Source organism: Brienomyrus brachyistius, chromosome 16 (assembly GCF_023856365.1).
Source record: "Brienomyrus brachyistius isolate T26 chromosome 16, BBRACH_0.4, whole genome shotgun sequence".
NCBI classification, from domain to species: Eukaryota; Metazoa; Chordata; class Actinopteri; order Osteoglossiformes; family Mormyridae; genus Brienomyrus; species Brienomyrus brachyistius.
In genome coordinates this window covers 24,119,967-24,147,959 of record NC_064548.1, presented here as the reverse complement: position 1 = coordinate 24,147,959, position 27,993 = coordinate 24,119,967, and the positions used below count along the sequence as shown (strand labels likewise).

Here is a 27,993-nt window from a genome sequence, read left to right as displayed (position 1 = left end):
CTCCATGCACGTGCACGTTTAATGTTTGGCTGAAATGCCATCGGCAATGACGAATGCAAACATTTGGTTTTGATCAAAACATCGGAAGACCTTGCATTTTACACTACAGCTTCCAAAAAGAATAGTAACAGTCACACCAAAGCAAATTAGAATGTCACAGTGACGCTAGATATATATCAAGAGAAGGAATTCGATGAGGAGAATTTGCTCAATTACTAATAGCAACTTACAAGAAGGTCCCTGCCTAATATCGGACTCACAACCCTGACTGGTTGGAAGATGGACTGACAATCATGCACGGCAGGTGAGATGCTTCTGTAAGAGGACAGCTTAAGTTTACGAAGGCCTTAGCGATACTCAAACGCAGGATGCGGGCCTTCTCAGGCACCGAACAAAAAACTTCTCCTTCACAGTTGAAGCAGAGGATCCCAAGGGGGGTGTGGTCCGAGCGACAGAGTCCTTCTGATGCTCGTTAGGAGCTGAGGCATATGGGAGACCCAGCAGGGAGACGCTGAAAGCAAACATCGGACGTTGGCAATAATAATCATTGAAAAACATCATATATACAGATGCATACAAAATAATGATAGAAGATGGCCATCTGGAGTGAAGGAGGTCGGATTGTATGGGTGGCATTTGTGGTACGGATCCTGCTTCACTCCGCTTCACCGGGACCTGTGTTCTCCTCTGCTGGGGTGGGGTCTCTTGGATCAGAGGTCACACCTGAGGAGCAGAATCGAGCTTCTGAGTAGCAGTTCATAGTGGTTGTACTAGTGAACATTTCAGCTATGAAGAACAATTGCCAAGTGGTGCATAATATAATTGCAAGTTACCATTCAATCCCTGGATAAGGAGCTCCGATAAGCAAATCATATCAACGGCTCGTTTCAGCAGCATCATATAAAACGCGATCATGAAATCTGCGGCAACGCACCGTGGGAGTCTGACTGCGAAAATGCCATAACAAAATAAAAGACCCCTTACTATACTCGTCATCGTCGTCGCCGATGGGTGACTTCTTCTCATCTTCGGCGTATCCGAAGCTCAGTAATTTTGACATGCTGACAGGAGTCCGCTTTTTCTCGAAGGACCTTCGGGGGAATCGCAAAACAGGTGAGACGCTGCCAAGCCTCGTCAGACTGGAGGACAGGGGGCATGATGTGAGCACTCAGAATCGAGAAACGACCAGACAAGGTCAACCCTCAAGACGAGTCTACTGGCAGCAGTGAGGCGACAGAACGTGGTGGGACCAGATTAGAGCAGAGCCAAGAGAACAGCTGGTTTCTCGCGGTACACTGGGGGTGTGGAGTTACTGCCGTAGTCATATAGCCAAATGGACGCTTCGAGGTTAGTAGGCTTTGAAAGCATAGCACCTGGTCATTGCATACTGCTGCCAGGCACATATACTGCCATTGTTCTCCACGTGTTTGTGCTTTACAAACAGTGACAACATACCTTCCCCCCCACCCCCGCCCCGTGAGGGGTGTAAATATTTTTTATATGAGACAGTCATATAACGAGATTAGCATGCTCAAGCAATAAGGTCATAGTAGCACCAAGAGCAGATAGCTATGTGGTTCAGGATTCAGACTTAGCACCTGAAGGCTGTTGGTTCAAATTACACTCTTTTGAAAGCCACTTAGTCTAATAATAGCTGTAATGAAATATCCCGCTCAGTTAAGGGCTTTGAAAAACGCCTCTGCTTATGCCTTTCATCCATAGTAAATAAACGTACAGTGAGTGAATCTCACAAGGTCGGGCCCATGCGGACACCGGCGAGTTCAGCTGTCTGCCAGAGACGGCCTTGAAAACGGCGAAAAGTAAACAGCAAGCCTGGTTACTCATTACCATCAAAACATTTCATTAACGACCTTTATTTATTTATTTCAGAAAGGTCAAACCGTGCAGTTTCAAACGAAACCAGAAAGGAATAATTGGTTAAGATGGGCCAGAGAATGAGTCTTGGCACTAATTGTCCATCCACATCCTCATTAAACATTTTCTTCTCCGCGTGCGATCAAAGGTCTCCGAGTTAAACGAGATGCTAATTAACCTTCTGATATGGGGAAAGGAACAAAAAACCATGCTGGTCTCCAGTGAGGGTGACCGTGTTCCCACCGAGATCTGAGCCCACCACTGCCTGAGTGCTGATGTACTGGAGCTGGATGGAGGTAGGACTGCAGAGACAGTGGGGAGTCTGTGCCCTAAGCACACAGAGCGACCACGTGCAGCGTGCCCTGGGCGCAGAACCTGGCACCGTGACGGCAAACCCACAGTTCCAGACTCTCTGATAAGGGCACGATGGGACTGCCAGGGTGGAGGTAGCAGAGGCACCTGTGTCACGTGTTAAGATCTCAGCCTATAAGCTGGTTCATACTTACTGCGGACGTGCCTGCAGTAACATAAATTTCATCACAGGGGTGGGGTGAGGAGGCTGTGTTCAAGCGCTTTGATTACTGATGGCAGGACTTTTCCACAAATAAGTAGATAATCATTTCCTAACTCGTCACAGTGTAAAACACAAGGCAATTAATTGGCAGATGCAATCAAAACTGCTTGGTCAACTAACTGACCTCCACCTTTTGGTTTACGATAAACTTACTTGTCTTTTGATAGAGGACAGATTGAGGTGCTTTGGAAAACACCCAATATTACTGAATGGAAAGTGGATCTTCTGGCAGGAATGAATCTTGGAACTGTAATCTCTAATATACAAAGTGATACCAGCAGCATATAGCTTGTTTTTAACATTTTTTTTTGGCCATTTTAGTTTTAACTAAATTCTAAAGGATATTTAATTCTGACTAGTTATAATGACAAGTCTTACATTCATCCATTTTCCAAACCGCTTATCCTACTGGGTTGCGGGGGGTCCAGAGCCTATCCCGGAAGCAATGGGCACGAGGCAGGGAACAACCCAGGACGGGGGGCCAGCCCATCACAGGGCACACTCACACACCATTCACTCACACATGCCCACCTACGGGCAATTTAGTAACTCCAATTAGCCTCAGCATGTCTTTGGACTGTGGGGGGAAACCGGAGTACCTGGAGGAAACCCCACGACGACATGGGGAGAACATGCAAACTCCACACACATGTAACACGACAATTCTTGACATCAGAAATAGAATTTAGCTTGGGAGATTCAAAATGCATCTCGTTTGTTTTAATGGGAGTTACCACTGAATTCCTGGTATTAGAAAATTAATTTTCAACTAGTTAAAAAATATTTCTGAGATCAACATTAGGCATTTTGACTGGTTAAAGCACAAGCCGCTGTGGTTATCAGCTTCTAAGATGGTTTGCACTGGGAACATTCCTGCATCTCCCCCTAAGCCATGGTCGTTCAGGCCGATTATAACTGTGAAACTTATGAAAGCATGAAATGTGAGCAGGTGATTTCTCTGTACATATGAAACGTACATCCTGTCGCTTATCATTAACGCTAATTGCCTTTATCATGCAGATTAGTAGTCAAACTTGGTTACACATATTCTGCGACAGGGGTACAGACATAAAAAAAAAAAAAAAACATACTTTTTGCCAAGATACAAATCTGAGTCATTTTCAGTATTAACTCCACAGGATGAATGAATAATCAAACAAATGATTGTTTAAAAATACACACCATGCCAGAAAACTAATTAAAACCTTTTAATTATATCTTATACAACACGTCTTACTGTTTGAAATGATATATGAATTGTATATTAACTGAAGAATATTATTACGCTGTTACCGCAAAATGAAGCATTGACAAAAGCACACTGCCACCTAGTGAAGAGATGCGGGAAGTGCATGTAGTAAGTCAGTACTCACGTTTTCTTGAACTTGTTCACCTGATGGTCATCGTCAGACATTAAAGTCATTTTATCCATTTCCTGGTTCACTTCGGAAAACTGCACATCAAAATGAAAAGGGAGTTAAATCAGATTCTCTACTTCTGCTTTGCTATCTGATATTTACATGATGACAAGAGAAACTAAATCACACAGCACCTAAAGGGACACGTGCCACGTCCCGTAATCTTGTTCAGAAACAGGCACCCTTTTTACAGTCACTGAATGACATTAAATCACATCAAGACCTACGATCACTCAGGGTGGTCGCTCTCATGGGAGAGTTTATAGTGATACAGAATAGGCTGAAAGCAATTGAAGTTAATATATTTATGGCTAAAAGCTAGAAAGCGATAATATTTGCTTCATGTCCCCTAACAGAGTCAGGATAATGATGGGCTCTGATATCAGTCATTTCTGAGTTATTGCAAAGCAGAGAGAGAGATACAAGCCATCTGCCAAACCAGAGCTTGGCGAAACTAAATCGGAGCAACTGTCACATCACAAATTAGTCATGAGCCTAACTTATGCTGGACGTTTGCAAGCACATCTCCGGCCCCAGATTCTGGACAGCTGAAATACGACCAAGACAAGAAAAAAAAAATTCATTCCACCAAAGGAGTATGAAATTCCCGCATTGTAAAATAGTGGATTATGGCCAGACCATGTATTCATGCAGATGGTACAAATTATTTTGTAAATCCAAGGCGCAAAGCGAGCAGCTGTAAGGCAGAAAGTGTAAATGAAATGATCGATATGGAAGAACGGCGTGTGAGGGGCAGTAACAGTTTGGGCTGGTGGTGAAGGTCATTCACCTGCTCTTCATCAGGAGATGTGATGTCATTCTCTCGCTCCCAAGCTGACTTATTGTCCCCCCCAAAGGGGGCATTGACTGGCTGCAAGGTGCCTTCAGTCACATTTTTCTTGGCCTCCTCAGGCGTCATGATAACAGCACTTGTTCTTTGAGTGAAGCTGTAAGTAGAAAAGCCATAATCATTTTCCTCCACACCAACGACTGAAATACAAACTGAATTATATAACACTGAAAGTTATGCAATTCAATGGCATCAAAGCAAACAGTTTTGCTTTTTAAACATTGGATAGTCTGTAACTAATGTAAAACTAAATATGCAAAACATATCCATTAGGAATTCAACAACGTCAAACTGCCGCTTAAGGGTGAAAACAAGACAAGCTTTTATTAGTCACATAATTAAGATGTATATATGTGCATTTTTCTCTAATAAAATTTGAAAAGTAACATCTTAAATACTCAAAATTAATAGTACATTTTCTTAAAAGCATAAAATAATTTAAAAACCGTGATATATTGAACCATGCAACTATGAAGAATATTAAGTTTTATTTCACTGTCAATGTAAAACCAAACAGAAGATATGATAATCCACAAGGTCTCATACGAATTATACCGCAGCACTTGGTGGGGGAGGGTTAACCGTCACATCTCTTACCATTCATTTTCTTTAGAGCCTAATTCGGCAGAAAACCAGTCAGGGGGTTTATACTGACCACCGGCTTTGGTGGCCACATTTGATTCTTCGTGCCACAGCAAACCTGAGCATTTACACGAGGACACAAGATTTTAACGTTAACCAGCCTTCTCTGGACACGGTCAGCTGTCCATAACTTTCAACAGAGTGCTGGATGCATCGACTGAATGTATGGGATCTGTGCATAGCCGGGCCAAAACAACAATACCGCCATACATTTCAAGCAATTTCCCTTATCAGTAAAAAGGAAGCATATTTCATTTACAGTTTATCAATGGTGGAAAGTTCAGGTTCAGAAAGTACAAATCCAGACCAAGATTTTGGTTCAACCATCCTGTCGCGCATACAGAGTCACGTTTATAGAGTTCTTAACTGCTTGGTTGGAACAAAATCTTGGTCTGGATTAATACTTTCTGACTGGAACTTTCCACCGCTGCAATTCAGCGTGTCTGGTTGAGGATGCAGCTGCAGTTGATTTTTTACCCTTTTGCCCCCCCTTGCTTGGCGAGTTTAACGTAATCGGAATCGGTCTCAAAAATGCCCACGCGGCGACCGCGTGTCCTCTCCTCAGGACCCGCCTCCACATTGTGGGACAGCCCAGGGATCTGCGAAGTCGGGCCCCGGGATCCGTTGCTCACTGGGTCACTCGGGTGGAAAGTTTTTATGCCTGCAAGGAAAATGTAGTGGGGTTCAATAAGGGGGTATTTAAGGTAGGAAAAAAGTCACTGTTCATAACTACCAAAACTGATTGCATTATTGCAGAATATTGCAAAGTTATTAATAGATCCTAAATCACCAGAAATGTATAAATATATCAGCATGTACAGAAAAGCCTGGCTGCAGTGTGCAGAGCCATCAGTGCCAATTTTTACTGCGTGGGTTTTCATGAAACTGCGTGGTAAACTACACAGGCAGAATAAAACACTATGAAAATTACCTGAGTTATGGATGTATTACTTTGTGTATTAAATAGTGGGGAAGGAACACAAAATACCATTCTGATTAGTGCATTTAGTAGCATTTACATGTCTGGTTTTGTAATACATTAGATATTCATTTACTGCTTATCTATTTGTATAGCAGACCATACAGAAACTGGTTTGTATTTTCCTTACCAATATTTCATTAAAAAAGTCAATGGTACACCCATTACATAAACTGAATCAAAACTAGAAAAAACTAGATAAATATCTAAAATTTAGATAAAACTAAAAATAAAAATAGTTTCGGTACCAGCGCTAGTAAAATTTTGCAAAACATTTAAAAATGAAACAAGAAAACTATAACATGATTATATCTGGACGAGTTCGTAATTTTAAAATGGATGTAAAGTAAATTGATTTTTGAAGTGTTTGCAGTCTACCGTACTACCTGACGAAAACGCGCACTAGGAAAATTACCAGCGCTTGTTTTTCCAAAGCAACGATTAACCGCACAAAATAAGCCCAGTGCCAAGTAAGATCGGCGGGGAGTAGCAGTTGACTGACTAATTACAGTCTTTAGTGCAATGACACCTTACAATGACTACGGTCAGCCCGCGTTCCAATTTTAGATCTGGGACACTTGCCTTGCTTCTTCCGTCGATGATCTGCATCGCCGCTCATGACTGACGAGGATGTCTTAAACAGCGTTTCTCTGATTCTGCAGAAAAACTGGAAATGGGACAAAATAAGCTAAATTACTAATGTAGATACAGAAACAAGGAACGCAGATGTCATGCTAAAGCAATAGCTACCGCTGTGAGCAAGCTATGCAGAAAACGGCAAAGGGCCTTCGATTTAACGCCATTTAAAAAGTACATTTAGTAAGATCAAATAATTTTCTATGTGAAGTGAAACGATCCAACGCACAGCAAAGAGAAAAAAATATCAAAAATCGGAACTCTGTTTCTCCAAATGAAGTGTAAGGCGATGACGAGTACGGGCTACCTGGCTCCTTCGCTCGGCGATGTCAGCGCTCTGACTGTTTCCGGAAGTCCAGCTGAACAGTTGCCATGGCGATGGAACGGAAACCCCAAGGAGCATCCAGTGCCGCACGAAATCGCGTGCCGGCGAGAGTTAAAAAATAACTTTATTAGACTGACATTATTAATATTTTTATTCTCATTTATAATTTATTATTATTATTATTATTATTATTATTATTATTATTATTATTTCCGTCATTGTTGTTTGTTGTTGTTATTAAAGTACATACTTTAGTAATTCCTTTCAGCAAAGAACCATACACCAACAATCGAACAAAACGGGCACAGATATACACAGAAACACATACACATAGTGCAAACAATTTCGTTCAGACCATAAACACAGTGAAAACTTTTAGTTTTCTTCCTCTGGTTTTTCTTCTTCTTCTTCTTAATAATAATAATAATAATAATAATAATAATAATAATAATAATAATAATAATAATAATAATAATGATAATAATAAACAGTGGATGTAGTAATATGTGTCACACCCCCAGCCAATTAAGCAGAATCCACGTCCTGTCCTGCCTTGCCCTGCAGTGCCCTTCCCTGCATTGCCCTTCCCTGCCCTGTCCTGCATTGCCCTGCCCTGTCCTGCATTGCCCTGTCCTGTCCTGCATTGCCCTGCCCTGTCCTGTCCTGCATTGCCCTGTCCTGCATTGCCCTTCCCTGCCCTGTCCTGCTTTGCCCCTGTCCTGTCCTGCATTGCCCTGCCCTGTCCTGTCCTGCATTGCCCTGTCCTGCCCTGCATTGCCCTGTCCTGCATTGCCCTGTCCTGCCCTGCATTGCCCTTCCCTGCCCTGTCCTGCTTTGCCCTGTCCTGTCCTGCATTGCCCTGCCCTGTCCTGCATTGCCCTGCCCTGTCCTGCTTTGCCCAGTCCTGTCCTGCATTGCCCTTCCCTGCCCTGTTTCCTCTGCCTGTCCCTGTCTTTCCCCCTCCTTGGTTCCTGCTGTTCCTGTCTCCCCGACTTGTGCTAGACCCGTAGGCCATCAGCCACAGACTCTCTGCAATCTGTCACTCTGACTACCGCCCCCTGCCTGCCGGCTTGGATTTAATTGATTTAATCCCAATAAACTGCCCTGTCTCCTGCAATTGGGTCCTGTGCCTTTCCTGAGTCTCGAGTGTGACAATAGGGACGTGGACAGGACAACAAAAGCAGCAGGCTTGCTAGTGATTTACTTAGTTGCTTCGTTTGCAGCCGGCTTGGCCAGTTTTACGGTGAACTCGAACCTGGAAGAATGTCCATATATTTCAAGCGACATAACTCGCGTGAAGGGACAACTAGATTAAAATGTTTTTCATTAATCACATATCGTGGATTTGTTGTCAAAGCTCCCAGCTAATGCTTATAAATACTTTCCTATGCCCGTGTATTACTAGTCTTGATTAATTTGTACATAATTCAGGTTGGCTATATATCTTGATTTGGGTGTTGACGTGTTTTTGGGACATTTCCCGAAAACAAGAAAAAAAAACAATATTAAGATTAATCGGATATGTTATAGCTGTTAATTACGTTCCAGATGAAGTGTATTTTCATTTCTGGCGCACAGCCGCGCTTATAAAGCGTATTACATTAAGCGGCAACATAAAAGGCAGGAGCTTCGCACACTGTCTAGACGTTTCTACGAGGCTCGCTAATACTCGCCCTAGAAATAGGACCCGGAAATATATAGCTAAATTTGGATTTATGGAGCCGATCGCCACTTTAATTTTTAATTGCCCGCATATTGAATTATGGCCAAATTCTTTTGCAACTACATATAAACCTACATTAATATTCAAATTTACCCCCGACCATGTCGACGGAGTTTAAAAAGACATTAATTGATGGTTTCAATTTGAATAATCATTCCCCATTTGGACGCTAACAAAGTGTTAAATAGTTAGGCATGTAAAAGCAATTTGAAGGCAGTGGCGACTCTGCATTTACATAGTCGTTTGGTTTTTACATCTGTAATGGCAGCCCTCGTTATCTGTAAAGGGAAAACCAAAGGGCTGGAGAAAAAGTGTGTATAGCTTAGAGGTGACGAGGGACAAAGCTTCCTGTGGGCGTCTATCCCAGGTGGCGGCGGTGGGAGTCATCCCGGAGGAAACTATGTCCCGGTAAAATCCCTGTAATTATTCGGGGCATCGAGGCCACTTCCTCCGTCTAGGTATGAGACGAGGACTTTCGCGGCCCCCGCACCGCCGACGGAGAAGCAGGACGGGTCTGATCGCCGTCTCGCAGACTTCCGATGCAGCTGGCACACAGTGAAACTTCATGGGAGAAACTGAAGAAGGACGATGTCGGCTGAATTTGGACTCGTGCCTCTTAAGAGACAGAAAAAAAACTCAGTTCCCCGCTTTCAGACGGATGGCTAATTACTGATCACATTGCAAAGTACGCATTGGACCTCGGTCTGGAAGGGGTTTCTTATTGTATTCTAAGTAAAGGTAAGTTTTGGGCTGGTTTATGTTGTTGGTTCTAAACTTGCTGCTCTGCTTGCTGTTTAAGTATAAAGCATGCGCAAATAACTGCATTAAATGTGAACCGCACTGGTTGGAAGCCACTTTGGCATCCCCCAGGTTTCATAAAAAGGAAAAACGTGCCTTTTCGATGTTTAGTTGAGATTCTTGAAGGTATTTTTTCGCGGTGCACGCTTAACGTCAGGCTGTTAAATAGCTGTATGATCTCTGTTTTTCCTTCATATCCGAGAAACACATTTGAATGTTTGGAAAAGACTTCGAAATGTTCCTTCGTGGTGAACTTTGCGTTCCAGTAATGAATCCCTCCCATCCACTATGCGTACATATTTTTACATGCCGGCAGGTTTATGTTTTCACGGCGTCTGTTCTCTGGCGTTTTTTTTTTTGACGTAGAATTGCTGGGCGATCGCCACTTCGTTACTGCCTTTGTCATGTTAAAGGTGCCCGAGGCTGGATCCGTCTGTGCCACGTCGGGCGATGACCATGACAAAAGAGGGGAGGCTTTTTAATGGGTGACCCAAGTGCTGTGAAGTCTATGGGACCAATTCCTCATGCCCAAAATCTATACCCTGAAAGTAGCGATGGGAAAATAAAATGTATTATTATTTGCTCGCATTACTTAAAAGAAAACGTTTACGGATGTTCATTCATACGAGGAGCAGGGTAATTCGTACAGTGTATGAAATAAGGCTGTTGTCCGGCGTGATTGGCTTTAAATGTCTTTACGTAAAATTTAAAGTTGCAGCTATTCTTGGGAGAGGCAGAAATAAATGTGACATCTCCAACTAACCGTGCACGCTGCATTGGTGAGCTCAGGTCCGCATCGGGCATGTCGGGACACACGCTGCTTATGAACGGGCTTATTAACGGACGTACGCCGTGGATTTAAGGTTGCTTATGGTTCATACTGCACTGAGTGGTTGAGTGAGCTTGAGGACATTTCAGACCATGCTTAGAAAATACTTGGAAGAGGAGTAGGTGTTTCAGACCACTTATTAAACAGTTTGTCATGGTGAGATCATCTTGTCAAGTCAAACCAGGTGTACCTTGAGGATGACTGGTGAGTGCGGATGACTGATTGGCTGGCTGGTGTGTTTTTCGTCTGAGAGGCTCCTGGGGGTGATAAGTGACAGGCCCGTACCACGATGACAGTTCAGCCTCAAAAGTCTGCACAACATCTGCACAAACCCATCATTACAGGCAGCAGTGGGGGCCAGGCGTGAGTTGCAGAGTGGTTAAATGGGGGAGGGGGGGGAATCTGGAACGATGATGTCAGGGTGCCTCTCTTTTGGCGCCAGGATGCCATCCTCTCCCTGATTGGTGTGCTCTGGTTCCCAGATAGCAGATAATTGGAGCTCTGTCTGTCCTGGCTGAGGGCTGCATCTTGTAGGGGGGGTGGGGGGGGGGACTTATTAAGGTGGGGTGTCTGATGTAGCTGGCTCTTTGCCTCACATTCAGAAATCAGGTTACGTTCCTTCATTTGGAGTGAAAGGCGTCAGGGAGGTGAAGCTGAGAGTGGCCGTGATTATTACCACGGTATGGAGGCTCGGGCGGATGCAGTGGATTGGGGTGACGTCTAGCAGCAGCTCCCACGCCCCACAGTGGAGGGATGACTTTAGGTGGATGTTTGTGTGGGGTGGAGACAGAGTAAAATCTGGTGTCCCTGCATGTCGATAGCTGGGATTTTCTTAGTCAGTCAGCACACACTGATATCAAAAACTACCCACGTACCTTGAATTTTAACACTTTACTCATTTATGTTTAAGCTTGTATGTAGGACATGAAGTGTAATCTCTTAACCTGATTGGCTAATAGGCAAAGTTATGTCCATGCCCCCCCCCACACACACAGTCAAAGCAAAACCCCCCCCCCCCCCAGTGCTAGACGCACTAATCTCTTGTAATCTTGGAATATATTGATCATTCTGCTACAGTCTGCTAGCTACTGTTCCACTGGAGCCGTTTGCTTTTTGTTTGAGCAGAAGGGCATTCTGGGTAAGGGCGTCCACTCAGTGAAGGCTCCGTAAACGCAATGGGCAGCCAGCAGTCTGACGCCCATCCTCCCTGTGGATATGTGTGCTTATGAACTGCTTGCCTGCCAGTCCACAGACGAGGGGTCATGCTTCTCCAGTTTACCCCCATGATGAAGGATACCCACGAGCGCAGCCAAACCGGCTCCCGGCCTGTATGCTGTGCCTCGCCCTTGATTTTCAAAGTGCATTATGGTTGGGAGTTTAAGGAAATAGTCGTTGTTATTTGCGTATGTGTAGATAAAACAGGATTTTCTTGCACTTTGATGAACCTGGGGAATGACGACGTCAGTGTCTGGGAATCGGACATCGATTCGGATAAATGAAACACAGGCTTCGCCCGGCCCGGCCCGCTGTGAGGGACCCTGACATCAGATCCGGAGCGGCAGGCTTAAAACGAGCCCTTTATTTAAGCGGGCCAGGGCCGGCTATGCACACTGAGCAGCAGAGATAAGATAACAAAGTTTACAGTGTTAAAGGGCCCCTCCCCCCCGGCTTCATTATGTATGTGAAGAGCACCTTTGAGTTATAGACATGAAGAAACGTGGCAGGAATTTAGAAGGTTATAATGGCGTTTAATGTCATCATACAGGGCTGAATATTAAACACCCTGTTCGGTGGTATCTCTCAGTGGCCAATTCATGGGGGGGGGGGTACCCCTCACCTTATACCTCCTTAAGTTTCAAAAGTGAAATTTAGCGTACTGTTTTTCAACCTGCACCTCAGGCACCCACAGTAAGTCCACAATTTTGCTCCCTCTTGGGAGCTGGGAGGGAGCAAAAACATGGACTTTCTGTGAGTTCCTGAAGACCAGGATGGGTACACTGGTTTAGGGAGTCACTGCATGCTGCTGTTGTACTGAGCTGTTGTTTTTGCACTTGTGGCCTTTCTGTTAGTCTTAATGAGTCTGGCCATCCTCCTCTGATCCCTCATTAACAAGGTGTTTTCTGCCACAGAAATGCCATTGACTTGTGCAATTCTAAGCACTCTAGGCACTGGAGTGTGTAAGAATCCCCAGAAAGGTTTCAAATGCTGGAACCACGACTGTGATTGTCCAATAGGAATGCTCCTTTCTAAACTCTAATTGGACAATCATGACTCCTAGCTTAAGTCACACCAGCTAACTGAGAAATCCTGCTTTGTAGACCCCCCCCCCCTTTTGGGCACTACAAAGATATCATGTTTAAACTTAGATCTTAGCCGCTAATGCTTGGTCAGACAGCGGGGGGGCCTCTTGATCCCGCGTGTGTCCTGTGTATATATTCAGTCGCAGCCTCATTAGCATAGCAGTGAGTAGCGCTATTTTTAAATGATCGACTGGCTGTGAGTCCCGCTCAGGGCGGGGTGATGAGCAGGGTCATGTGACCGGGGGACCGGGGGCTTTATTTGGGGACAGGAGTGATGGAGAGGAACGAAAATTGGAAATCACAAGGGAGGGGAGCCCCCCGATGGACAGGAAGTAGCCCCTTTGTGCGCTATTGCATTAAAAATGTGAAAGCTAACTGCCCCCCTCCCAATTTATGTGCCAAGAAACGGGAACCGACTGCAGTCCGCCGAGGTTCTGCTGTCCCTGTGACTGGGATAAACGTGCCTGTGTGTGTTTTCGTCCTGGACCTGTTTACAGCACCTCCTTGGACCTGAAGCTGCTGAAAATATGTTTTTACCGTTAATCTTGCTGTTTTTTCTTTGTACCGGTTGGTCGGAATGGAAACTGCATCGCTGTACACTCAAAGTTTGACTGTTTTGTGCTTCTGCCTGGAATCTGTCTTTCCCCTTTGGGAGGGGGCCCTTTACCAAACTGAGTCACATCTGCGGAGCTTTTCACAGAGCTGGGGGCTGTGGTGGGGGGAGGCAGAGGGGCTAGGGGGTGGTGAGTGCTTTGACAGCAGTGATTTTGGGCCACGTTGCGATTTGGCTGTTTGGTGGCAGCTGGTAATGTGGGCTGGGGGGTGGGGCCACAGTCTGGGGGCGGGGCTATTATTCAGGCTCTCACTAAAGACAGGCTGTGAAGTGCACGGGTGGCCAGAGACTGCAAGTCTGGGCAGGTGCCTGGGACTGTACTACAATGCTTGGTCTGTGTTTGCGCCTGTGCTCAGCGTGCGTGTGCTCAGTGTGCGCGTGTGTGTGTGTGTGTGTGAGATCGTGTGTGTGCGTGCATGTTTTTGTAATTATTGAATTGTGGGGACTGGAGAAAACCTGCAGTGTTCTCCTCACCGCAGAGGCTCACGGAGCACAGTCCCCTCCCGACAGATGGGGGCTTTAACCTGGAAAACCGATGAAGCTGCCTAGGATCCCAGAGCAGTTGGACACATGAAAGCTTAAAAGTTCAGTGTGACAGTGGAGCTTGTGGAGATGGCCATAGCTAGGCTGAGGCTCTGGGAACCGCAGGACCGGATTTGGAAGAAAGTCTGAGAGGAAGCCTGACGGGAAGCTCGGGGCCAGAGCACGCCGCTAAAGGGGGTGTGTGGGGGGGGGGGTTAATTAATGCGGCAAAGGCACAGTTGTGAATATCTGCTTTAAGGACAGCAAGACATCTCAAAGGGGCTTGGTTGGGAGACCTTTGTCCTGTGGTCCCGGGGGCAGCTTCTGTGTCTGAAAGGGCTTCCTGAGGGGGGGGCACGGGACTCAGCGACTGAACAGCGGTAAAATGTCAGACATCTTCTGTCCTTTAGCAGGGACGCAGAGGACTGTAATCGGGGAATGGATGCTGGCCTGTATGAACTGGCATTCCAGTCCTGTAAGGACCTGGAGCGTCTCTGACAGACTCGCAGTGGGGAAATTGGGAAGGTACAAACCCGACACTAAGAAGAGTCAGACTGTCTCATTTGAGTCTGGAGTCGAGGGTGGGGCGGTGGGGATGTGAACTGGATTGCTAACTGAAAGCTGGAAACCTGTGCTGACAGTGCGAGTCCAAACAGCTGGTCAGGCGTCTGCTGTCAGATTCCGACCTTTGACTTTGGATGTAACTCAATATATTAGGCTCATCTTTCCAATTAAGGAGGCGTTAATAATATAGTTTTATTAATATGACCGTTAAAGTCACATAGAGCAAAGTGACCAATGTAGATTCTTTGTGTTAATTTTGTAGGCCTGGAGTCTCACATGTCGCAGTCCAGGGCTTCCAGTCGCTCATTAAATCGTTACCACGGTGATGTTGGCCGTGAGGTGGGGGCTCTCGTCTCAGTTTCCTGTCCTCTGGTTCGGCTTCTCTGTCGGCTCGGGAATATTTTGAGATTTAAAACTCTTCTCTGCTCGGCTGTGGGGTGACGGGTTGGGCTGAGTTCTTTGGTTGGCGTGTGTGAAATGGCCCGGCCCCCCATGTGTGAAAGCACCCCCCCCCCACCTTGAGTTCAGGGAGGGATAATTGCCATCTTTTCCTCATTCCTTGCATTCATTCACCTGGAACTGCACTAAAGACTGGCAGCGAAATGAGGAAACATCTCAAGCCAAGAGCTCGTCTAGCTGGCTGGTCTCCTCGTAAAGCTTTTATGAAACTCGCTGATGAACACAACTGGCTTATTTCTGTCTCATCACCTCATTCACTAGTACATTTACGCATCCTCTTCTTAGATTAAAGAGTGACTTCCGCACTCTTATTTTCTTAAGTTTTCCTTGTGCGTTTGTGTAGTGTGTACTTTGTTAGCGACGTCTCGCCTTTCCCAGAATGCACGTAGTAGATCTGTTGCGCGGTGATCACTGTGAAGCCGTGCACGCTGTGAGCTTTCCTGAAGGTGTTGGATTCTTGGACAGAAAACAGCCACTTGTTGGGATGTTTTTATAGAGCTATCGGGGGGGTGGGGAGGGGGGGGCCTTCTCCCACCAGCTGACCGCCCTCTGGATCACGTAACACCACGCTCTCCTGCCTGCTGTGTGCTGGAGCTTGGAGTGATATAGGTGGCTTCTTCTTGTGAACATTTCCTGGTTATCACCTGCATGCCAGCCCTTGTGACAGCAGTGTAGGTGAATGTGTTTTAATGCTGCGGGGCTGGAAGTGTGGAAGCTCTGTGGGGCGGGGCTAATGGAGTGGGAGACCCCGGGTGTCCTGTGTGGTGGGGGGGGGGGTCTCTCCCTCGTGTGTAGGGGCTGTAACGTGTCTCCTTAGCTGTCTTGTTTCTGGTTTTGCAACTCCAGACCAGAGCCCTTTGGCTTCCAGGTCTAGGCAAATCCGGATCTGCTGTCTTGCTAACGCCCCCAGCCCCAGGGGGTCCCGGCAGGCGGTGGGGCCCACAATAAACCAACACCCCTTCCGCAACCTTCCCAGGGTGCTTATGGAGAGCCCGATTTCCACCCCGGAACCGTAGATCCAGCACGTGTCTCTGAAACACACAAACTGGCAGAAGCTCATATTGGGATTGTATCGCATCTGCTGCTATATGGGTTTATTCATTATTTCTTTAAAAGGTTACTGCTTAAAACATATTTCCCTTGGTGACAACCCCCCCCCCCTTTTCTGACCTGGGGGATTTTCCAGAGAGGGGGCTGCTTGCTTGAGGATCTCTATTCCTATTTATATGTGTCTTTAGTCGATGCTCTGCTGGATCTTAAAACACGACAGGGATCTGTATGAGGGGGGGGGGGGGGGGCTTGAATCTCAATCCTCATAGTGAGACACTCCAGGCCGATCCTCCTGGAATGGGGCGGGGGGGGGGGGGGCAGATGCCATGAGGAGCAGTTGCTGTTATGTCAAGGGTTAGTAAAAAAGGGTGATTTTTATTTGACATCAAAGCGCTTTGAGATTACTTTTTTTTTTTTCATTTTTGAGGACTTTGTAAGTCTCTGACCGCAGTGGCATTTCAGAAACGCGCACATTTTTTGGAATTTCAATCTGTTCCGTCCGCGGCGGGATCTGGAATTCTCATCTTTGGCGACACAGCAGCTGTGTCAGGAGAATTTCATGCCCGTTTTTCCCAGTGTACTTGCTTAACAGATTGTCCTCCTGTAGAATACTGTACTCGTACCTCACAAAGCAGACACAGGGCATCCTGTTTGGGCTGTGCTGCTGCCTTCTGCTTCCTGGAAGGTGCTCCAGGCTCCAAGTGAACCTGACCAAGATGGATGGATGGATGGGTGGATGGATTGCTGGCTATTTTCTTCAGTTGCTTAACTTTCTCCAGAGGTGCTAACATTGCTGAGATTCGCTTCCATTTCCTCTGGAGAATGCAGACCTAAGGGCAGCCCCTCCCATTTTTGGGAGGGGGGGGGGTAAAATAAAGATCTTTCTACTGCCATGTTGTGCACTCTCACATTGACGTGATGCAGGACTCCGTCGGCTCATTCGTCACTTAGAGGAGGGTCTCGGAGTACCAGGCCTCACCATGTGCTTCCTTACTGTTTGTTTTTCTCTCTGTACGGTTCAGTTGCTGGCCTTTTGTCAGTTATATACTGGTGTGTTCTCCCTATTTAATAATAACAATAACAAACGAATGTTCATAGATTCTACTTTATGTGTATTGCGTTAATAGTGCATAATTAAGCACCCATAGTAATATTTAATATGTTTTCTGTAAAGTTAAAAAAGGTTTGAATTCGCATTATCAAAATAGTCTAATAATCAAAGCATGATAGAATTGTTCCCACAATAACTGTATTTGAATCGATTTACGTTGAGGTCAGCGATTCACACCCCTAAGGAACAAATTATGAATATTTTAATGCGTTATTGATTATTGACTGTCAGTGCTTGCTATTTGAATTACCTGTGATTGCTTGCTATATTAATTATCAGCATATTATATGACGTGCAGGTTATTTCAGTCATTTCTCAGTGTAGTTCTGCTTATTGAAACTCAGCCTGCCCTCGGCCTGCTTGTTTACTGGGTACCCGGTGTTCCTCAGAATTCACTCTTTTATGTGTGTTTGTTGAAGCAGAGCTTGGTTTTCTCCAGATGGGGGTGGGATGGTCTTCTGTGCCTGTTCAGGAGGATAGATGGTGTATTGGCATGTGAGACCCCTCCCCCAATATATACACAAAACAGCCCGGTGTAGGGCACCATCTGTGTGTCCTTGCCCCTTCCAAGGCGCAAGCAGACGGCCAGATCCTGGCGATCTGACTCCGCCTCCCGGCGCCCCTTCGGGCCAATGATTCAGCGACTCCTCCAGAGAGGAAGGGGGGTACCGTCTCCATCCCCCTCCTTTCCATTATAAAAATAGCTTCTGTACTTCAGAGTGGCCCGATTACACCTCTTGACAGGCTGCTGGATTTCTTACATCATTCCAAACTGCCGGAATTCCGGAATTTTCCACCCCAGTGCAACTTTAGCCTTGGTTCAGGGGTGTGACGTGGGCCCTGGTGGCTCCCGTGCGGCCCCCAGGCGGTGCCCCTCGCCCCCTTCTGTCTGAGGGATCTGTCCAATCTCTGCTCCGCCTCCTCGGCTTGGGATGTAGACACGGCTGGAGATACGACACTGCTGCCTCCAGTATGACCGGGGAAACTGGACGGGGATGACTGGAGGAGGGGGCGGCGCCCTGCAGACCATCCCTTGGCCAAATGCGCCCCGGTGGTTTCGGAGGCTGACACCCCCCCCCCCCCCCCCCGAGAGCAGTGCATTATGGGAGACGCCTTTCTGCTGCGGTTTTTGACAGCACACACAGGAATGTTGTTCTGAACCCAGCAGCCCTTGCTCTTTATGTGTTTTTCCGTTGGTGTGGCGGATGGGTTGGGGATAGAAAGCTATTTATATGCCCCCATCGCACGTAGTCCTGAGGCGAGGCTCCAAATGGCTGCCTGCGAGACTGAGCGTCCTCCTGCTCCAGGCAGCCCCAAAGGTCCCGCGTGTGAAAACATTTTGGCACCGTGCATGATAGAAGTGGCCTGACTTTGTTTAACAGTGACAGACTCCAACCTTCTGGAAAATGTGGTATTGGTTTATTTGGACTAGACGGGCTGGAAAGTTCTGGATCTTGCAGGGCACAACGCCAGCCCCCCCCCCCCTTTCTCAACTACCCAGGTGTGATGCCACTGAGGACCACATGGGGGCGATGTGTGTAGCCTGTGGTTAATCATCTCCGTAGCTTATGTAGGAGTGAGGCAGGCCCAGCCCCAGCGATGTTCCCTATTCTGCGTGTTGCCAACCAGGCCTCGGATCCTGTTTGGGGGGCGGGGGGCGGGGGGGGGACATGCGTAATGTATTCATCAAGGATTTTACCCTCTTAGTCAGCCTCCAAGAAGAGGAATAACGGGCTGACTTTGCTGCGAAATCCTCTCTGTCGGGCTCCCCGCACGTCCTCCTCCTCTTTCTCCTCCCACGCCCCTCGCGTCCGCAGGGCCCGCCGTCCCTTCCGCCTGCTCCCCCAGCCAATGGGAGCGCGCTGGTCTCTCTCCGCTCAGCGCCGTGTTGCCGGGACAACGCAGCCGCATGCCATCCACTCGGGCTGAGCGCTTCAAACTTGGTGTTGACTCTCCACTGGCGGCGGAGCGGCCTTTTATCTCCGCGTGAGAGTCTTCCTCATGCCGCGCCGGCCTGCCCCCCCACCCGCAGGGCGCTCTCATGCTCAGAATGCCACCTCAGAGCGCGGAGTCCGTCATCTCCGTCTGACTGGAAGCCCGGTGTGTTCGGCGACAGTCTGCCGTCGGCTCGCTGCAGGCGCCGTGGGTTCGAGCTCTTGTTTTGAGAAAACACAGCTTGTTTTTTTATATATTTTTTGTCTTGTCCTGATTGTTCCTCAAACTGCGCCAGCGTTCCTCCTGTGCTGAAGACAGAAATATTTTGAGGCGTCCTGGACGTGGAGAAGGAGCTGGATGCCGTGAGCTCGGTCTCTGCGGTTTATCTTTTTATTAATAAGCTCTGATTCCTTTTGCTTCGTCTCCAGGTCTGTGATGCTGTATGGCATCATGGTCTTCGTGCTACTGCTGACGTTGGTGTTAAGTTCTCCCAGCTTGGAAGGTAAGTCCTGTTTGGGCTGACCCCCCCCCCCTCCTTCGCTCCCCCAAGCCTTGAAGCTCCGCTTGTCTGCTTAAGCGAGACTAACTCTCACTGCCAGTCTGGAAGTTCTGCTCCGTTCTGGATTCCCGGTTGTGTGTCGTGTCCCAGCCCACACCACAGGGGACTGCTGGCCTGGTATTCCTCACCTAGTAGCCTGTTGAGGCTCCACAGAGCGTATTTTAAGGCCTTTTTTTCCGTATTTGATTCAGTGTTTGTTTTTAAGTTTTATTTTTAGTGGAGGGACAGATCTTTAAGGCATTATCTCTCACAGCCATGCCGCGGTGCCCTGAGCCTTTTTGTCATTGTGGGGGTGCAGGATGTGCCTTCCTCCATCTTACCCCGCCCTTAACATACCAAATCACGGCAGGGGAAAATTCCCACGTTTTTCTGTGGGCAGACGGATGGATGATTCAGCCCTCTGCATACCCCCTGTCCTTCTCCCCACCTAGGCAAGGAGGTGGAGCTCCAGCCCAGGAACAGCGAGTGCTTGTGCGAAGGTCCAGCATGTGCCACTGGGGGGCGCTGTCTCGGCCCGCAGTGCTTCTCTGCCCTCCTGGTCTCGAATGGGACCGCGACGCACCGGAAGGGATGCGTGGTGGGGACAGAGGATGGGGGCGTGGACTGCAGAGGCCCCGCCTCCCCAGAGCTAGTGGTAAAATGCTGCCGGGGCCAGCTCTGCAACGCCAACCTGACCGTGGAGCTCCCACTCAGAGGTGAGCGGCGAGTGCGTGGGGAAGGTACTGCGGTGTCCACATCGCTGAATGTGTCCCTGTATCGGGGACCGTCCTTCAACTAGAAGGTCATGCCCCCAGGTGCTAAGCTGGATGGTGATCCTACAGCCTCTGTGGACGGGGAACAAGTCTGACCTGTTTGAAACTTCTCTTCTTGGATTTTTTCTCCCAAAGAGAGAGTTTCATATGTGTGTTTGTTTGCTTTTCCTGTCTGTCTGTTAGTGTCGAGTGTTGAGGCTCCACCTCACCGAAGGACGTGTAGTTTTGCTGCAGGTGCCCTTTACTCACCTCTTTCCCTCTCCCTGTGCCTCCCCCCACCCAGAAGAGAAGCCCTCTCCCCGGGAACATGAGTGCGTGTGCGAGGGCCGCTCGTGCGTCAGTAGCGCCCGCTGCTGGGGGCATCAGTGTTTTGCGTCGGTGACGCTGAGCGGCAGCACGCGGCTCTACCTGAAGGGCTGCTTTCGCGTGTATGAGCAGGGCCGCATGACCTGCAGGACGCCGCCCTCTGCTGGCCAGGTGGTGGAGTGCTGCCAGGGGCACCTGTGCAACCACAACATCAGCGTTGAGCTGCCAGTTCAGAGTAAGCCCCACCCACCCCACATAGTGCACACACCCGATTGGCTCGGACCTTTCTCTCCAATTTTTTTATGCATTCTTAAAGCCACTGGCTACATCCTGAAACTATTTTTTTGACAGCTCCCTCGCTCCCCCCCTTGACGACTCGCTGTCTAAAGTTGAAAGTTCTCGAAGCTGATGAGGGAAGGAACAAGTGAATGAGCGAGGAAGGTAGCATGAGCACAAAGCGGTGTTGGGACACACTTGCATCCTCGATGACTTAGAAGCTCTGCTCCTATGTATAAAATCATCCCACTCAGCCAAGTAATGCGTGGGTGTCACCAAGAGTGAATTTTTCTCCGCAAAGGGTAGTCTCGACATTTGAGTGAAAATCGACCCTCAGTGACTCGTTCCCTAAGGTATTGGGACAACACTTCAGCACCTGGAATTTGGATGGGTGCTGATGGTTTTGGGATGTAGCCAGTGCGTTCCACTGTTAGCACCTGACACAAGATTTCTGGGTCCTGTATTCCCGTCTTTCTCCTGATTCTCCATCCTTTGGACAGTGTCCCAGGTGCTTTGGTGTGACGCGTGAGACACTGAACCTGTCGGTAACGTGATGGGTTTAGCGTGTGTTTGGTCCGGTGATCTGAGCCGTCCTGCGTCTCAGCTGTGCTCGGTACCGCGGCGTTTGAAGTGCTTCTGACTCTATCTCCCCCTTCCTCCCACTTGCTCAGGGGAGCCCCCCGGTGGCCTGAGTGATGGCATGTCCTCGCTGGCCCTGGTGGTGGTGGCCCCCGTGGTCGTCCTCGTCGTTCTCGCATCCGTCGCCGTCCTGGTCTTTCGGCGGATCCACCAGAAGCAGATGGAGCGGCTGGCGTCCCGTGACGCGGAGTACAGTGCCATCGAAGGGATAGTGGCATCCAATGTGGGCGAGAGCACGCTGGCGGTGAGCCGGGGATGGGGGTCTTTGGGGGTGTCTCCCAGACCCTCTGCCACCTGTCTGGGGCCTCGTTCGCGGGGGCTGTGCTGAAGCTGGCAGGGGATCTGGGCCGAATTTTAGGGCCCCCTGTCCTATGTCTGCCCCCCCTTCCCCCCTCCCTCCACCAGGCTGTCCCTGCTCTGTACGCTTGTTCCTCCGCACAGCTGCAGAATAACTGCTTGTTTTTTTTTTGTTTTTTTTCCTGCATCTGATCGTGTCACGCCTAGCTCTCTCATTACAGGAATGCTTTAACTCCGATGGGATAGACCTCCTGGGCGTGCGTATGGGGGCGGGGGGTGGGGGGCTCTTCTTCAGGAAATCTCCTCTTCAAATTTTTAGCACTTGTGTCCGGCTTTCCTCCTATTTCTTTGTGCAGCAGCGCCCTCTTGTGGCAGCTACAGCTTACTGGCAGGGGCCGGCCAATAATCCTGTGTGGAGAGTGGATATAAAGACGTGACTTAACACCGAGCACGAGGAAGGGATTTAATGAGATCTCTCGTCCACCCACTGATCACAGGAGTCGTTTTTCACCCGTGAGGAATTTCGGTTGCAGCGAAAATTCGGGGCGGATTTTAGAAGTGACAGTTACACCACCCACTTGCATACAGTGTCCATTTTTCCAGTCACTGTCTCCTGCTCTGCTGTCATCCCCATGCTGCCATGGAAGGTGTCTGGCTCGCGATCGGCCGGCCTGCTGATGCCCTTCCGCTTCCCTCGCAGGACCTGCTGGACCACTCCTGCACTTCAGGCAGCGGCTCCGGACTCCCGTTCCTGGTCCAGAGGACTGTTGCCCGGCAGATTACACTCAGCGAGTGCGTGGGTCAGTCCTCCCGTCGTCCTGGCAGAGTGCAGCATGATCACTATCACATCCTGCAGGGAAAGTTTTACTTGTGGCGTTCAGTGGGTGGTGCTGTAGTCTCACACCTGCGGGACTTTGATTCTCACCCTTGGCTCTGTGTGTGTGTGTGTGTGTGTGTGTGAGTGTGTGTTCTCCTCGTCTCTTCCTGGTGTTCCTGTTTGTTCCTCATGCTCTGGCTTAGGCTCTAAGCCCAGTGAGACCCTGTAGTGTATCAAAAAACTATGAGACCTAGAAAAACAAACAAAACAGTAAAGTTCTGGTCTGTCTTCTGTCGGGAGGAAAGAGAAGAAACCAGATATAAATGTATATTTTGAGGGTGTGACCCTTCCTGCACTCGACAAAGTGATTGGACGACAGGGGTCAGAGCCTAAATCCCAGCCACCTCCCCAGCCACCTCCCCAGCCATTTCAAACAGTCTTTCATAAGTAAGAGACCAGGTTGGTATCTATCCGTCAACATACACCAATCGACCCGAACAGCCCATCTGACTTCCCACCCCCACCACAGGTAAGGGGCGGTACGGGGAGGTGTGGCGGAGCCAGTGGCAGGGCGAGAACGTGGCCGTCAAGATCTTCTCCTCCCGGGATGAGAAGTCCTGGTTTCGGGAGACTGAGATCTACAACACGGTGTTGCTGAGGCACGAGAACATCCTGGGTGAGGCCGCGTGCACCTGTGACGTTTAGTGTCTGCCCTGTTAGCGCGTGAGCGGTTAGCGTGCAACGGTGCGTATTTACCCCAGTTGTGTTTAGATCATGCGATCAGTTAAATTGGTTCCTTGGCATCGTTTATTTGCTCTGAAGTTCGACATTTAAGGCTCTTAAGGCGTGGTCTGACCCGGCCGGATGGCTCCGTGCCTCACAGGCTTCATCGCGTCGGACATGACGTCCCGCAACTCCAGCACGCAGCTCTGGCTGATCACTCACTTCCACGAGCCGGGCTCGCTGTACGACCACCTGCAGCTCAGCACGCTGGACGCCGTCGGCTGCCTGCGGATGGCGCTGTCCATCGCCAGCGGCCTGGCGCACCTCCACGTGGAGATCTTCGGCACGCAGGGCAAACCAGCCATCGCCCACCGCGACCTCAAGAGCAAGAACATCCTGGTAAACAAGACGGGTCAGTGTTGCATCGCCGACCTGGGTAAGTGTGGCGCAGCGGGGGACAGAGGGACAGACGGACTGGGGGAGTGAGGGACAGGAGGACGGCGACACAGGGACCGAGCGACAGGGGGACAGATCTCAATTCTGACTATGAGCATGAAATATTAGCGGTGCTTGAAATGAAGCAGACCTTCATAATTACCTATCATTGGAGGACATCTATATCCATACCTTAAAGGTTAATGTTCTTCACACTTATGGTTGGTAGAAATCTGCAGTCTGGTACCTCACCCCACCTTGCACCCCCCTCCCCCCTCCCCAGACGGCACACTGTGCAGAACTGCGCTAAATGAAATCCAGTCTGCTCCTTGTGAGCTGATCAGGGTTGTGCTTCAGACGCAAAGTCAACAGTTAGAAAGTCAGACTAAAGACAGAAATCATCCACGCAATGTTTGTGCAGCGCATTTAAGCAGACGCAGTGTGACGACAGACCTGGACAGTAAACAGGAGCGCACAACTATGATTAACATGTTTCAGGATCGACGATAACGATGGATTGTTTGTATTTTAAATACTTTCATGGTGGAGCCACAAGGGGGCAGCAGGGAAGTAAAAACTGCTGTATTGGTTTCGGCGCCAAATTCAGCTTGAGGAAAATTTTTTAGCTTGCGATAGCAAAAGTTACCCAAGCACGTTCGAGATCATCCCCCGTTTACAGAACCTTGCAGTTAAGAAGTGTTTCAATTAAGGTAGTGTATGTGAGTTTAAAAGTGTGTGTCAGATTTAATTTTCAGTTCTTTGTCATTGTACTCGACGACAATGAGATTGGGACATCAACCAGGGTCTCCAGCTTTGGAGAGAAATTTCCATTGAGATACGTCTGCACAGGCATTTATATGTATGTAGCAGTTTTATCACCTTGTAAATCGTCTGTAGGGTTTGCAAACTACCCCAAACCGTCTGATGTAGCTAATTTTAAGTTTATAATGGAATAACATATATTTGGCATACAGTTTCGTCCATGAGATGCGTGAGCGTTGGCAACTCAGATAGCAAACAAAACACAAGCCAAGACATGTAATATTAAACTGTAGCTAATAAATATGTGCTAAGTACAAATGGATAGATAAAATAAGGTGGTGTGGTGCTTTTTAGGGGGAGGGGGTTCAGCTTGGCTACCCCATTGGGATACTGTTCTGGTGGGGTGGCTTGACTGCCCTTTATCTTCTGCCTGATGCTAACAGTTCAAACAAACAATGTCCAGGGTGTGTGTGTGTGTGTGTGTGTGTGTGAGAGAGAGAGAGAGAGAGAGAGAGAGAGAGGGCTGTTAATGACCCCCCCCACACACACACCCCTTTCTGCTGCAGTCTCATGTTGACCTTGTAGCTCTGCGTTGTAATTCCTGTTACCCATCGCCTTCTAGGCCTGGCCGTGATGCACTTCCAGGACACCAACGAGCTGGACGTGGGCAGTAACCCAAAAGTGGGCACCAAGCGCTATATGGCGCCTGAGATTCTGGACGACAGCATCCAGACGGACTGCTTTGAGTCCTACAAGAGGGTGGACATCTGGGCTTTCGGCTTGGTGCTGTGGGAGATCGCCAGGAGGACTGTCAGCAATGGTTGGTGCTTTTTGTCCTTGTGTGGCCGCCGTAGATTTTCTGTGTGGGAATGGATGCAGCCTGACTTAAAGGTTTAAATACCTTTATTTATTTAGGCTAATGGATGGACAGCCAGCCCTGTTTGTTAAACTAAGGTTACTAATAAATTCAAGGCTCTGTAATTCCCTTGGTTTTAATGCTAATAATGATGCTAGAATAAGCTGTTGCTACATTACGGTTCGGCTGTGAGTTTGACTATTTTGCCAGCCATTTTGCTACAGAGACCGTCCTCTAGCAGACCTTTAGAGCTCTGTGCTCTGACTGTTTCTGTCCACATGGGAGGACCTTTCGATGACACGCTTCCATTTCTCCGGATCCCTTCCGCTCAGGGATCGTGGAAGACTACAGACCGCCTTTCCATGATGTGGTGCCCAGTGATCCCAGCTTCGAGGACATGAAGAAACTGGTGTGCATCGATCAACAGAGACCCAACGTACCCAACCGGTGGTGCTCGGACCCGGTGAGTAGATCCGACCCAGAACCCCATCGTGTTTCAGAAACCCGAAAATGTCTGTCGTCGACAGCCTGGGCATATTTAAATGAATTGTCCTTTAAATTACAGATAAGGTGAAGGCTTGAATTGATGTTTTCCAGACACTGATGGCCATCTCAAAACTGATGAAGGAGTGCTGGTACCGGAATCCATCCGCTAGACTGACCGCTCTCCGCATCAAAAAGACTTTGACAAAGATCAACAACTCGCTGGACAAAATCAACTCAGATTGCTGAGTTTCCTCCAAGAGGGAGGCACCAAAGACCTCTGGCAGTCTGCTGGGGAGCTTCACTGGGGAGCTTCACTGGGGAGCTTCACTGGGGAGCTGCACTGGGGAGCTTCACTGGGGAGCTGCACTGGGGAGCTTCACTGGGGAGCTGCACCGGGGAGCTTCACTGGGGAGCTGCACTGGGGGGCTTCACTGGGGAGCTGCACTGGGGAGCTTCAATGGGCAGTACGACGAGAGGTGTGGCTGAGGAGGCTCCCCCCACTTCTGCGTGGCGGCAAACCTTATTTATCGTAAAAACCCAACAGGACACGTTTTGCTATTCAAAGAACGTCAGTCGACTGCCGATACTCTGAGGGGTAAAGTCATACTAACAGTTCCATTCTTCAAGGAAGAAACACCTTTGAGCTGCCTTTCTCACCATGGCCTAATTTCCAGGAACGTTCGGAAATGGTTCCTCCAGCAATACGGATTTATGCTTCTGCACAACCAGCCTCCATTCCTGTCTTGCACTGTTCTGAGGATCATTCCGGAATCAATCCTGGACCCCAAAAAAACAGGAAGTTAATCTTCACTAACTACCTTTTTAGCTGAATAAAGAGCATCTGGAGACTCTAACAGCCTCACCTCTGCCAGTGTTTACAGCTATGATGCGTGTCGGTTTTTAACTGAAACCTGTAATATCTCAAATGCAGCAAAACAAGGAGCATGTGGCCATTACAGGCGTCCCCTACGCGCTGTCAACTACGCGGCGCCCCCTACGCGCTGTCCCCTACGCGGCGCCCCCTACGCGCTGTCCCCTACGCGGCGCCCCCTATGCGCTGTCCCCTACGCGGCGCCCCCTATGCGCTGTCCCCTACGCGGCGCCCCCTACGCGCTGTCCCCTACGCGGCGTCCCCTACGCGCTGTCCCCTACGCGGCGCCCCCTACGCGCTGTCCTCTACATGGCGTCCCCTACGTGGTGCCCCCTACGCGCTGTCCCCTACGCGGTGCCCCCTACGCGCTGTCCCCTACGCTGCGCCCCCTACACGCTGTCCCCCACACAGGGCCCCCTACGCGCTGTCCCCTACGCGCTGTCCCAAAAATGTTAGTTGTAAAATAAAAGTATTTTGTTTTATAATATGTAGTAATTTCTATGAATTAAATTGGAGGAATATTTCAACAAACTGTTAGCTGCTTTATTTATTTACTTTATAAAATTTTGGTGTTTATGTTCACTTTGGGAATTATGGGCTGTACAAGTCACAGCCGCACGTACTATTCAGCAGGAAATTAATTCATGTGTACGGCTCTCTTGTTCCTGCACTTGCATATTGTTACACTTTATTTTATTTTAATAATAAACTTTTTTTTTTTTGTGACCAAATTTTTATTTGAGATTTTTATAACAAAGAACAAAATGGAACAAAACAGAACATACTCCACCCCCACCCCACCCCCAATACACCCTGAGACAGCAGTTCAAATATAAAGAAACAAAAAACCAATAAAGGTCACCGGCACACTCAGCCACGGAGAGCACAGATAAAAATTGAGGATAAAAGAAATAACACACTTATACCACTGAAAAATGTTAGAATTAGGAAAGTAAAATCAAAACAAAAAACAAGGAATATGGCCTCAGGACATGACCTGCAACCAATCTT

At 48.4% G+C, this 27,993-nt stretch overlaps 2 protein-coding genes across 3 annotated transcripts; one reads left to right on the top strand and one right to left on the bottom strand.

Annotated features, from left to right (window-relative positions):
* On the bottom strand, positions 1-10,624 carry LOC125709407 (uncharacterized protein C7orf57-like). The gene is made up of 9 exons (XM_048977778.1): positions 10,584-10,624; positions 7,282-7,333; positions 6,921-7,005; positions 5,840-6,020; positions 5,315-5,419; positions 4,658-4,814; positions 3,823-3,902; positions 985-1,091; positions 1-723 (listed from the first exon to the last, which is right to left on the bottom strand). The coding sequence occupies exons 1-9, from the start codon at positions 10,622-10,624 to the stop codon at positions 656-658; spliced, it is 876 nt and encodes a 291-aa protein (XP_048833735.1). The 3' UTR covers positions 1-655.
* LOC125710226 (activin receptor type-1-like) lies at positions 9,242-26,965 on the top strand. Of its 2 annotated transcripts, none has more exons than XM_048979754.1 (11): positions 9,242-9,760; positions 19,632-19,705; positions 20,194-20,457; positions 20,798-21,055; positions 21,768-21,979; positions 22,733-22,832; positions 23,379-23,525; positions 23,733-23,984; positions 25,392-25,589; positions 25,958-26,088; positions 26,223-26,965. In XM_048979754.1, the coding sequence occupies exons 2-11, from the start codon at positions 19,639-19,641 to the stop codon at positions 26,355-26,357; spliced, it is 1,764 nt and encodes a 587-aa protein (XP_048835711.1). In that variant the 5' UTR covers positions 9,242-9,760; positions 19,632-19,638; the 3' UTR covers positions 26,358-26,965. The 2 variants fall into 2 exon arrangements, with proteins under 2 accessions (XP_048835711.1, XP_048835710.1); XM_048979753.1 differs by having other exon boundaries at positions 9,244-9,760; positions 23,733-24,008.
* The last annotated feature ends 1,028 nt before the right edge of the window (positions 26,966-27,993 follow it).

Coding starts and splice junctions, on each gene's coding strand:
- LOC125709407 (XM_048977778.1), bottom strand. CDS start 10,624: ATGCCCGATGCGGACCTGAGCTCACCAATGCAGCGTGCACG. Junction 5,420..5,839: donor GCCAAGCAAGGGGGGGCAAA/AGGGTAAAAAAT, acceptor GTGTAAATGCTC/AGGTTTGCTGTGGCACGAAG. Junction 1,092..3,822: donor GTGAACAAGTTCAAGAAAAC/GTGAGTACTGAC, acceptor ATTCCCCCGAAG/GTCCTTCGAGAAAAAGCGGA.
- LOC125710226 (XM_048979753.1), top strand. CDS start 19,639: ATGCTGTATGGCATCATGGTCTTCGTGCTACTGCTGACGTTGGTGTTA. Junction 23,526..23,732: donor GAGGCACGAGAACATCCTGG/GTGAGGCCGCGT, acceptor CGTGCCTCACAG/GCTTCATCGCGTCGGACATG. Junction 24,009..25,391: donor GTGTTGCATCGCCGACCTGG/GTAAGTGTGGCG, acceptor ATCGCCTTCTAG/GCCTGGCCGTGATGCACTTC.